This window comes from Gossypium raimondii, chromosome 8, assembly GCF_025698545.1.
Source record: "Gossypium raimondii isolate GPD5lz chromosome 8, ASM2569854v1, whole genome shotgun sequence".
Lineage (NCBI taxonomy): Eukaryota > Viridiplantae > Streptophyta > Magnoliopsida > Malvales > Malvaceae > Gossypium > Gossypium raimondii.
In genome coordinates this window covers 60868135-60881991 of record NC_068572.1, presented here as the reverse complement: position 1 = coordinate 60881991, position 13857 = coordinate 60868135, and the positions used below count along the sequence as shown (strand labels likewise).

At 27.9% G+C, this 13857-nt stretch overlaps 1 protein-coding gene across 1 annotated transcript; it reads left to right on the top strand.

The window, feature by feature from the left end:
- The first annotated feature begins 346 nt into the window (after window positions 1-346).
- Window positions 347-1703, top strand: LOC105792786 (auxin-responsive protein SAUR71). The gene has a single exon (XM_012621569.2). It carries the CDS (start codon window positions 490-492, stop codon window positions 916-918), a length of 429 nt encoding a protein of 142 aa, XP_012477023.1. The 5' UTR covers window positions 347-489; the 3' UTR covers window positions 919-1703.
- Window positions 1704-13857: the final 12154 nt, after the last annotated feature.

Below are 13857 nucleotides of genomic sequence, written 5' to 3'. Positions count from 1 at the left end.
TTATATGAATTAATAATTATAAAAAAATGAATGAACTCTCAATAAATAATTAAAAAAGAAGAGCTTAGGCTGAAATCAATTCCGTACTCGTATTTCAACTAATTTTTTAAACTAATGGAGTCGAACATGTTCACCCACCATCACCATTAAAATTAGGACAAGAAAGCAACAATTTTTCTTACATTAAAATAAACCCTACAAACAACAGTTGGATTTATGGTCAGTGATGTTCTGTAAGAAAAATACTTAAAAAAATAAAATGAGTAAATAGTACCTGCCAAGTACGTCCTACCTGTACCCCCCACTCTCTCGTCATCGCCTTTCTATGTGTACCCTTTTCTTCCTTTCTTTATTCCCATTTCCCCCCCTCTCTTTATATATTTCCCCTTCTCCCTCTCCTTTTCCTCTCATTAATCTCTTTTTACACTCTGGGTTCTCTTTTCTTTTTCTATTTTGATTTTGATTTTGATTTTGCATTATTATCACCAAATGAAGCAACTCATCCGCCGTCTTTCCCGCGTCGCCGACGTTTCCGCCCAGTACAACCTCCTCCGCTCCGACTCTTCCTCCTCTTCTTCCGGTAGCCGCCATCGTTCTTCCGCCGCATCCGCCGCTAGGGCTGAATCTTTCCGTGTGGCGGTTAAAAAGACGGTGCCTCAAGGTTACGTTCCGGTTTACGTAGGGGAAGAGATGGAGCGGTTCGTTGTGAGTGCGGAGTTGCTGAATCACCCGGTTTTCGTCGGTTTGCTTAATAAATCGGCTCAGGAATACGGGTATGAACAAAAAGGGGTACTTCATATTCCGTGTCACGTACTGGTTTTTGAAAGGGTTATGGAAGCGTTAAGACTTGGGGTTGAGTCACGTGACTTACAGGATCTACTCCGGTCATTCTCCGATGACTGTTTAAATGATTTTTAGACCGGTGAAACGACAAAAAACGATGTCGTTTTTTTTCATGTAAATATATTATATTAAAGGGAAAAAAGGGAAGAAATGTAGGGTTTTTTTTTTTTTTTTAATTTTTAGTTCTTCAATGTAAGGACTGAAACAAAAATGGGGGAAATGTCCGTTTTTTTTTTTGCCCAATATATATTTTCTTTTTGTCATGTTTAGTTTTCTGTCTGGCAGTTAAGAAAATGCTGCATTTTCTTTGTTTTCTTTTTTTTTTCCAATGAAAGCTGAAAGTGGAAATTGGATGATTTTTTTTTGGAGATTTGAATTTCTGATTCTTTATTTTTTCTTGCATTTTCTCGGCATCCAAACAAAGGATGGAATTGCAGTCTTAGTGGAAAAGTGAGTGAGTGTCGGGGGGGCAGATCTACAATTTGGTGGAACATTAGGTGGCTGTTTTCTACTTCCGATGTTACAGGTGGCGGTGGGAAGGGTATTTTGGGAATGTTAGAAAATTCGGATACAAACGCCATTAATAGAGATGTTGGAGGGTTGAATTGGGGCACGGGAGATCTCGACTAAATTCGGATTTGAATAAGATCGGATCTCTGAGCATTTAAACTGCTAGTGAAGAAATTTACGAAGTGTTGTACATTGAAGCTTAATAGGCTCCCCCAACGGGTCTTGGGCTCGGGTGTCTATGCTTGATTTATCTCCGGGTTTTGTCTCCTAACTCTGTCAAGACTTCGAAAAGATGGCATATTCACAAAGCAGGAACGCCTGCACCGATCAAATGAATCGATGTTTTTACATGGTATTGTTGGGTAGCAATCACTTTACAAACCATTCGAGCTTTCAGTAGAGTCGAGAGACAATTAAGGGATAAAATCAACAGAGACTCTTCAAATCCAATACAATTATCACCAAACAATATTTCATAAAAAAATTAAAATTATTAAAATTTCTTTGACAAAACTCGAATTTAAAACCTTAAATAAGAAAAATTAAACTATTGAATAATTGGGGAATTATTGAAGAGCATTCATTCTTGATTTATGTTTAGGAAATGAAATTTGTTTACTTTTGTTTGTATTCAAATTTGGGTGTACATAATTGCATTCTCTATGGAATTATAGATAGACTAATGACTACTTATAAATATCATTAAGGAGGTGTTATTTAATAAATTTAAAATTAAATGTTAATAAAAATTAAGGTTGAATTTAAATTATAAAATTTACTTTAAATTAAATAATATTGAATATAGTTAAATGAAAATATTTAATCATGAAAGTTTTATTTTACATTTTATCATTTTTAAAAATTTAATGTTATTTTAAACCACATTAGTTTTAAATGACTTTGAATATACATACAAAATATTCGGAATAAATTATATTGTTAAATATTATAACTTCTAAGAAATAAAATTAAAGTTTTGTTTGATAAAATTAATATTAATTTTTGAAAAATATTTATTTATTAATTTTAATCTTTTACCATAATCTTTTGGATAATAATTAAATATGTCTTTAAAAAGATAAACTATTTCAAATATTATATTTTTAATAAAATAAAATAAATTTAATATTTCAACATTGAATGATAAGTAACTACTTACCTAGTTATCTTATTCAATATTTTTTGGTTCATCTTTTATTAAGTACAAGAATCAAAATATTATCACACATTTAAAATATTTAAATTGATATACATTTAACTCCACAAGAGTTATAAATTAAATAATTTTATCTTTAAATGGTTTGTTTTTATTCGAATTTAAATTAAATAAAATTTTATAATTAGTTTTATTTTTATTATAAAATATATAAATATTAATATAAAATAATATTTTATTAATTTATTATTTTTAAATAGTAATATAAGTTTTTTATTAATTTTTAAAAAAAATCGAGTGGCATTCTGATAAGATATGACCCATAATCAAGCCTATAAGTAACGTCTAAAATTGTGGAAACCAAGAAGAATAAAAGAGGCAGTTACTCAGTCAGCGCAAAAATGATTAAAAAGAAGAATTTGGTTATTGCTTATCAACACTAATAAAGATTAATTTAAATATTATTTTCAAAAAAAGTTATAAAAGATAATATATTAATTTTGATATATAATTTTGACAATTTTTTTATAATTAAATTTATATTGTTATACTATATGTCGATAATGACAATAAGAATGATCGCAAAGCAATAAGAAAGAAAAATAAAAATACGTAAAAAATCCTTATCGGAAAAAACCACAAATAGAAGAGAAAAAATTCACTAATGTTGAAGAACAACATACAAGAGGTTTTCGACTACACATTTTAAGGGTTAAACAACCCTTTTATAATCAATGTCTAATGGAAGAAGTATAGTCATATACGGATTTAACTTGTGCGGCATGGTTCGGCCCTCAGTTCTTCGCCCCCATAGATCTCCTATTTTACCTCTCTATTTTATTTCTTTAACAAGTCAAATAGGATTCAGGTCACATAACTCTAACACATATAAAAAATGGTTTTACATTTAAACTTGCACTCTATAATTATGGTACGATGTTATTGAAGTTGAACACATTAGATTAAGTGATTGATTCTTAATTAATTCCTTGAATAATTGTTCATACTCCAGCTAATTAATTAATGCGGTCAACAATTTTGTAATTTGTAATGATAAATCTCAAATTATATTTAAACTCTGCTCTCTATTTTACAGTATAATTAGAGACTCAATATTTACACATACGATAAGAACATGTTCACACCACTCGTGCACACATCACGTCGAACAATGAGCTGCCCTTAAATTGAACATTCCAAATACTTGTTAGACTCAAATCCTGATGGGTTGTAACAATGAACACCCCTGGCCACCTAGCTAACAGCAGGAGTTCGCCTGGCTAATAGAAGTTTTTTAGAGGTGGAATTTGACTTGATGTCAACCACAATTTTTTTACCGTTCTACTTGTGGTTTAATTCACTATCAATGCTAAGCTTTGAATGATATAAGGATAGTTAATGGTATTAGATGTGTGCTTATACTTCTTTTTTTGTCTTAGATTAGTACAATAAACAAAGTTGATTTTCATATAAGTTTTTTCTTTTTCTAAAAAAAAAGAGGAAAATAGATCAACCCAATTAGGTACATAGTTTGCCCAACATCTTTTATATGCCAAGGAATATACTATTTGTGTTTCAAAAATTTGAAACTAACATGTGTTGTGTCATTATCATTTGACTATAATATCTAATGAATTAATTTAGTTATATCCATAAATTACTATATCTCACATTTAGATTTTAGAAAGTTTATATAATTGCTTTTTTAATGTACGTTGATATCGAAAAGTGTGGAAAAAGGCGAAGAGTTATATTTTTTGAATGGTGGAAGAAGGTTGAAAGGGAGGAGGAGCTTAGGGAAGATGGTGTTGATGGAGTTCGAAGTGGGGAGTTCACAAACATGTTCGATCCTTGGGGCTGAGAGAGGTATTTATATGGGTTTGACCTCTTTTGCCACGTGTTATCTCTGGATAGGCTTGTTGGCCCCTTCTATGGTTCCCTATGTGACATTGAATAGATTGCATGGTGGTTAATTGTTAGAGTGACATGATTGTCAAGAGTGGTTAATTGTCTTGGGAAAAAGGACATGAATGGTGAAGCCAAATGGCCAAAGTTAGGTGGTCATAGTACTTTAACAAGGATTGATCACATATATGTAATTATATATACATAATTAATTCGATACACTTTAAAACAAAATTTTAGACTCTATAAATATGGTTTGAAAAGTAATACATACTCCGTTGAAGGTCTATCGGAAATACCCCTCTTATATATAGGGATAATGTCCAAAACTATACGTGCAATGCAATATATAAACTTTGATTTTATGTAATTTTATATACTAAAGGTTGATTTGATTCAATATTCACAAATCACTAATAAAAATATTAATATAACATCTGTTTCCATTAACATATTGCGTACACAAATAATTTGGTTTATTCAATATAAAACTATATTAATGTATCTATTTATTTAGATGTGTACAGTTGAATAAAAATCAAAATTTCATTTACTGATTTAAATTGTAATAAAATTTCATTGATATAATTACATCGATTTAAAATTCATGCATCAAATTACATATTAAATTAAAGTTTATATATAACTTTGATATTTATCTCTTGGATAGATATTGATTGATTGGTGAGACAATAATCATCTTAGAGTAACTGCCTTTTCCCCAATTTTTGCAGAAAAACAAGCAATCATCTTAGGAAAACGTAAAGAGAATATCCTCTAATTTTCTTATGCCAACAAGTATACAATATCCTAAACATGTTCGTAATGATGTAATCAAGTTTTCGTGTTCATATTGCTAAAAGAAACAAAGAAAAAAAATCTTAATTTTGTAATATACAGGTGACGTGGTATTATAGATGTATATATATGTATAGGTGTATGTATATTTTTGTGTTGTATTTATGTATTTTATTTCATCATTTATGTTCAACATTATCGAGGGATTTTTCTATTCCTTTGAGAGAAAATTTTAAAGTGTTATTTCTGTAGTCATTAGTCAAGATTTTGTCTCCTAACTTTAACGGAAATTCTTGAGATTACTTGAAGAGATAGTAAGTTCGACAAAGTAAGAGAGTCTCATCGCACGGTCATATCTCAAGTAGTAGTGTAGTTGCAAATAAGTGTCCTACATGTTGTCGAAACAAATAGTCTGACAAAGCACTCCCACTTTGTTGAACTCACTGTCTCTTCAAGTAACCTCAAAGACTGTTGTCAAAGTCAAGAGACAAAACCCCCAACTAAAGACAACATCGACGCATTAATGGCGTCTGTAAACTCTAAGCGGACAACTTCTCCATAAAAAGTCGACATCCTCTTAATAAACATATTACATATAAAAAATTATTACGTACTGTATAAAATTTTAACATGTTGATGTACAGGTGTCGTTTTCGTATTATTTTTTAAAATAATAGATGTAGACCCATAAGATTATGACTAGGGAGTAGGTTTAAGAGAGGTCACAACTCACAAGCAAGAGAGACGTTGGACAAGTTGCGGGGGAATCGTCTTTTTCTTCTGTTTTGCACATTGGATACATATATTAAGGACCCACAATGCAATTAGGTTAAGATTATAGATCAAATTTTATAAAACAATTTAAAAAATTCGCTATTATACCAATCACTATGAGATTTTGGGTTAATAGTAAAGTTAAGATTTTTTCCAAATTTATTCTATTTTAATTAGTATATATTTTACTTAATGCATTGTAATAATTAATTATAATTTTAGATATTCAAATTGTAATAATTTGTAATTATAATCATGATTAAAAGAGAAAAAGGGTCATTATCACCAACAAATTATTGATTGAGAATCAAGCAAAATTCCCCCACCATTTGTTCCCTGACAAAATAAATTCGACCGTCCTTTTTGTAGATCATATAGATAATTCAGCTACCAAAAAGAAGGTTAAATAAATGTGTTCACGAGTTTGATTTCGTTGGAAATTGAGATTTGATGTGGGAATTTTTTTTTAAAATTTGATTTATTTTGGTTTTTATTTAAATGTAATTATAATAATTAATTCTACTCGAGCTTTTAAATTATCATCAAGATTTAAATTTTGAAGTGTTTAATAAAAATTTGGAATAAACCTTAAAACTGTACATGAATTTTAGTTTAAAATTAAATTAAAGTTCATATATAATATTGAATATTGAACGTAATTTTGAGATTTACCCTTTAAAATTTCAAAGTATTATTGTTGGATCAATTAGATCGGGCAGCTTAGTCGTTAGGTTGAGACTTAAATCATAGTTTAAATTTATAATTTTACCATCAAGCTCTTTATATTTTTAAAATTTTAATTAAATCCTTTAAAATTTTCAAAATTTCCATTAATTTTCTCAAAATTTTTAGAAATTTTAATTAGATCCCTCAAATTTTTTTAAATAAAATTTTAATTAGGCTCACCCAAAATTTAATAATGCCATGTTTTGCCACTGTATACATTACAAGCCCCTTCACATCCCTGAGACCTTACAAGTCAACAACTTGTCTAATAATCACCTTACAATCTGAAGACATTTATAGGTCTAAGACACTACGCTTCCGTCCTATTAAGATCATTCACTTGACATGGATAGAGTTTTTGACACTCACATGTCATATATAGTTATTCTCCCGACATGACAACCCATACCTACCGACAATAATGTACCAGTAGGCCAGGTAAACCCCGAAGAGTTCGAAACCTTGGGCGACACGCCACAACTTGTAAAGGATCAAGGACAATCCCTTAAAGGTCCACAGGCATCGAGATAGAATGCCAAAATACATTCTCTTCTCTAATACTCATATTCCGACCATTTTAATATCTTTATAACTCTCTTTCCTTTTAAGTGAACCACCACGTTTGATTACAATTTCCTTCTTTTATCAACAATATTATATTTTTAAAATACATCATACATAAATAAATTATATATATATTTGAACAACAACGCAAAGATTTCGAGTTGCACAAGTAAATTTTGTTTTATTTGATCATGATTCGATATAATTCAACCCAAAAATATACTTTTATCTCATACTGATATATATATATATATATATTGCGAGTGATTTGAATCATGCTGAGATCAATTACGTAGTGAATTAATTAAATAATAATAGAACATTGATCAAACATGTGACCAACCTAACCTCACTAGAAGGCTCCAATTTTCATTTTGATTTAAAAATAGAAAATGTTAATTGTGTTTTATCAAATAGATGATTGAGATCATTTTGTCTAATTCTAGTTTTAAGTCCTTCTGTTATATTAAAATTAGGAGTTTAATCCTTCTGTTGACGCAATTTGATTCCTTTAATTTCATCATGTTATTAATATTTTCAATTTAATAACACTGTTCATTATTATTGTCAAGGTAATGGTGTAAGTTTGTACTGTAAGAAAATTATTAACAAAAACCATGTCATCATTTTAACGATACAATTATTGTTAGTTTGATACCAAATTACGCTAAACAAAAGTAGAAAAATTAAATTTTAAATATCAGCATAATTGAGGGACTAAAACTGTAATTAGACCGTTCTTTTGAACAAGACAAAAAGATTTTGCATATTGGGAAAAATAGGGAAAAGAGCAAGAACAAGTCTTGATACAATGAGTGACAGAGTGTTTACATAAAATATTCCTTAAAATATTTACAATGTTCAATCTACTCCAACCAATCACTTTGGATTTATTTATTTATTTTCCTAATTTTATATTATTATTTTTATAAATATAAACAAAGAAAAGAGAATTTTATCACGTATAAATATCATTCATGATGTTTTTTGTCAATGAAAGTTAATTCTTTCGGATTCGTGATTGTTCATTACAATCATTCAGAGACGAATGTAAAAGGGACAGGTGACCCTCTCAAAATGGGGAATTGTAATTTTTCTTTTTTATAAATTATTAATTTATATATGACAAAATTGCACGTTGGCTCCCAAAAATGAACAAGAATTTTATTTAGTCCTTTTAAAAAATATGAAATCATAAACTAGATAAAATTATATTTTGACCTCTAAAAAATTTATAATTTAATTCCAACCCCTCTTAATTTTTTTTCTAGATTCACCCCTGATTACGACAATGTCATCTTTAAGATTCGAACTTAAGTTTTCTCTTTCAAAATGCAATGTGCCTTTACTACTATACCCAACACTTATTGGTATTGGACAAATATTATTTGTAATTTGTGTATGTTGTAATTCTATCATTAATGACAGGGTAAACTACAAAAATAGTCAATTTTGCTTACCTCAGATTACATTTTAGTCACTTATGTTTGAAATGTTATGTTTTAATCCCTTACGTTGTCGTTTTGTTACGACGTGGCCACTCCACCGTTAAATTCTGTTACCTCCCTAATGGCAGTCCTACGTGGCAGTCCAAATGGGTTTTAAATGCCAACTTGGATATCCAGTTGCTAGGATGAAAATAGGTTTTCAATTAAATAAATTTAATTTGGACTGCCATGTAGGACATCTAAGTTGGCATTTAAAACCCATTTAGACTACCGCGGTTAGAGAGGTAACGGAGCTTAACGATAGCGTGACCACTTCGTAACAAAATGATAACGTAAGTGACCAAAACGTAACATTTCAAATATAAGTGACTAAAATGTAATTTGAGGAAAGTAAAAGTGACTATTTTTATAGTTTACCCTGAGTTATATTTTAATATCTTTAAAAAAATGAAAAAGGTGGAAGATCCCAATAATTTGTGATTTGGAAGACTTTGGAGTGTGGTGTTGGAAATAAAAGTAGCAGAAAAATTTTAATTTTAAATATTTAATTTTGAGGATTGAAGAATATAAATAAGCTGGTTACAGCTTTAACATCTGTCATAATTATATTTTGTAAAAGGTACAAATTCTGATATGAACAACTGCTCAATATTTGTATTTTTATTAGTATTAGTAATTCTAAGGATATGTATCCAACATGATTGACTCTTTATTTTATAAACACAGGTCTTGGTTTCCATGATTTGCTCTTTATTTATTGTTATTTTTGGTTTAATTGTGCTCCCACCTCTTGTACTTTGTACAAAGTCGAAATTTAATCTTTTGATTAAAGTCCAATTGATAACATTGTCGATGGACTTTCACAAAATTGAATTATATGGCATTTTAAGATTTTTTTTTATTAAAATTGTCTATGTGTGGTCAATGTTACACTGGTGGGAGATCAAATAAGTAAATTAAAATGTTGAATTTAGGGTTATAATTTTTTTAATTCTGAATTTGAGGTTGTAAAGTATTTTAGCCTTGTTTCATAAATCATAAAAACAAAGCGAAAGTAGGTGGGGTTTTTTCCTTACATTAGTCTAATTTAACAGAAGTGTATCAGTAATTAGACTTTAATTATTAATAAAATATATATAAAGATTAATTTTTGGAATTAAAAAAATTCAAATGTACAAAGAATACATATAAAGAATATGTCTGTGTTATATTTTCGAATTAAAAAAATTCATTTAGTAGTCATCTAACCAAAAAGGGTGTTATAATGGACAAGAATTTAACAAAAGAATTTGTATTTTTAGATCCGAAAAATAAAAAGGATTAAATTTCTTAAATGAAAGAAGTAAAGGACTAAATTATAAATATATAAAAGTATAGGGAGTGGGAGCATGTTTTTAGACCTTAATACTAACTCGCAGAATTAATGTTGAACCACCTTTTTGACGCGTTCGTGCTAGCACAGTAGCAGCAGGCACATGCATTGCATGCCACCTTTCTCTTTTATAACAGCTAGACACTTGTGGGTGGCAAAAGAAAAACAAGTTTATTCATATTTTTTAAGGAAATAATGATTGAAGATCCAAAAGTAAGATCATGACTGGAAAATTAATGAAAAGAAGCCGTGTGAATGCAAGAAATTGGCCATTTGAAAACTTGTATATTGCATGTTACAATCTCTGCCTTCTACTTTAACATATAGATTTATATATCAAATGATTTAATCTATCGTATCAAATAGTAAAGTTGGCAACGAAAATCATTGAGATATGTGCAACCACATCTATCATACCCAAATATATAAGCATATCTTGAAGATTGGTTTGGATTGTGGACTTCCTTATTTTGAAGAGATTGGATTGAATCGAATAACTTGGTAACATATCTTGAAGATTTGAAGAGTTATCCTTGTCATATTGAAGATTGGTTTAGATGCATTAAAGGTTGGTAAATTTTTTTATAACATGTCCTCAAATTTTAATTTAGAACTTATCTTAAAAATTCTAAAGTCATACTCACTCACATAATCAAAACGAGCTTTAGATAGAAATATCGTTTTATAATGGTTATAATGGGCTTTGAATATGGTGCCTCAGGAAAATTTTAATTTTTTTTGGAATAATTGTAAAATTATTATTTATAATATTTTATCTTCAAAGCACTTAGGTTTGAATATGGTGTCCCAATAATATTTTTAATCTTTTAAGAATAATTGTAAAATTATTGTTTATGATATTTTATCTTTGGAACACTTTAGTTTGAGCATGGTAGTGCAAAATATTTTAAAATTTTCAAGGTAACTATGAAAATTACTATATTTAAAAATAAAAATATTATAATGAGCAAGCCTAATCTGATTTAGATTAAAGAGGCTAGATCAAAATTTAAAATTTATATTTTCAACCGAACTAAATATCGATAACTATGTATGGTATTGATATTTTTGCTAGACTTAATTTAAAACTTGGTTTTAATAAAAAGAAAAAAGAAAATGAATTAAAGATTCAATTAGTATAGTTTTTAATTGTGTAAGTATGTGGGTATTTAGCCCATTGATTATAGATTTATTTAGGCCCAATAAGAGTTATCATTGATGCTTCTTTAAAAGATTTTAATAAAAATAAAGTGGGTCAATAATTTTAGGGTGATATCAGTATGGTTGGATTGGATTTTTTAGATTTTTAGACTTATTTTTATGAAAGGAGCATTGTTTTATGTTTTTTTAAATATTATTTGACGGAATTTTAAGGTCTTTTTCATAAATATTTATAAAAAACAATAAACTTATTTTCACTATTTTAAATATAAAATATTTATTTTTATATCATAAAAGATTAAAATTAATTATATATTAAATAAAAAACTGAATTTGGTTTCATTTTCGGTAACCAAGGTTTTTGAACTTGCAGTCTATAAACCATCAAAATACCTCTGTTTGGGTCGATTTTTAGTTTGGTCAGTTTTTTTTTTTTTTGCATAAAATAACCCTAGTAATTTGACACAAAAATTTTAAAGATTTGAAGGGGGCTAAAAATTTTGGCTTGTAAAATAGTTATAGCTGATTGCAACATCCTCAAATTATGACCCTATTTTAAATTGGTTCCTAAATTACATCCTTAAATTATCAATATTATATTAATTAGGTCATTTTGTTACTAAAATTGTTAATTTAATCGTTAAATGACATGTCAAATCTTATATGACATAATTTAAAATGAATTTTTTAAAAATTGAATATTGTAAAATAGATGTTTTCAAAACCCAGCTTTGAGGTTTTCAAACTTTTACAAAAACTTTATCGTTCACCTTTTTTTTTTACTATAGTTTTAGTTTTTACTTTAAAAATTATGCGACAACATTCTATTGATTTAAGAATTTTCATTTTAAAGTTAGCTATATAAGGTTTGATGTGTTACTTAAGTTTTAATAACGAAAGAACCTACTTGATATAGCATCGATAGTTTAGGAATGTAATTAGAATGTTTGGAAGTTTAGGGACCAATTTAGAATGAAGACCATAATTTGGGAAGGTGACATTTTGCTTAAATAATCTTAAATCTTTTATGTATTGAATTATTCCACACAAAACTTTAACATTTATTAGATTATGGTATATGATGTGAGTGGAAAAATATGTTAAATATATTTATTAGAAGTTTATATAAAATTTAAATGGGTATTTGGTTGGATGGTAAAGTCACATACACACATATAATTTATTGTGTTACAGGTTCAAATATTATTATGATTGAATTTTATCGATTTTTATAAAAAGTAAAAAAGATATTAAAAAAAACAAGCTTATAATAATATACTTTAAATTATTAAAGGGCATCTTAATATATTTCTAATTGAATTGATGCCTAATTAACTTGTGACACCAACTCAATCAATGACATAATTTAAATATAAGCATAAAGTCGGCGGTTGAGTACTGTAAAATTCGAATGACTTTATGTTTTATTTGGTTGAGTATTTTAGGAAAAACAAGGTTAAATTTTTTTAATTTATATTAATGAGAATTAAAAGGTATAATTTATTAATAATAAAAGTTCAATTATATACTTTAGTAAATTTTAATAAAATTAATGATAAATTAAAGGGATTAATTTTAAAATATATATGAACTTTTGTTCGATGTATAAATTGATATATAAACTTTAATTTAGTTTAATTGTGAACATGAAACTTTGAATTTTGTCCAACTATATATATGGAACTTTATTTTTAATTTAATTATATACATTTGAAAAAAATCTACTTAGAACTATAAGTATTTGTGTATATAATAACAAAACATAAAATGAAACTAGTGATTTATGAAAACTGAATCAAAATCGAAATTTCATATATATAATTAATCAAATCAAATCAAAATTTTAAAAGATATCGGGGAAAATCAGAAAAATATTTTAAAAAATTATAAACACATTTAAATAACAGTAATAGTTTTATTCTTTTTTTTTTTTTTTTAGATTTGGGTTGAGTCGGGCTGGTTGCCCGGTGGAGTTAAAGGTAGGCTTTAATCCATTTAGTTTTTTCTTTTTAATTTAAGTTGGGCTTAGCTGAATTAATTAATTAATTTAGGGTTTAACTTTTTTCCAATAAATCGATGTCAATTCAATTAATTATCAGTTCACCATTCAACCATAGTTTAAAACAATTTATAGATTAATCAATTTAATCTCTTCCTTTAAATCAATACCTCAACTAATTTTCAATTCAACCGGATCTATCCGATCTAAACATTAGACCTCACCTACAATAAAATATAAATTACTACTCAATTATTATATTTGGTATAAAATTGATTGCTCATTTGACTCCCCGTATGCATGCCGTCATTGCTACGTAGTGATTCATAGAATCTTTACTTTTAGGACATGAATGGGAACCATAATTTTCTTTCTTTGCTCATGTCGGTTAAGTGCACCAAAATTACAAAATTTGGAACATTATTCAAAACTACTTGAACATGTCACCAATGTCAATTGGTTAAAATTATTCCCTGTTTACAATCCAAATTTAAGTTAAATCATAGAAAAAAAACAAAGTTAAAACAAGGAAAAGACGTGTCATAAGAATTATTTAAGTCGTTTCATATGAAAACAAGACTCTTGGGGGCATGGATTAGTC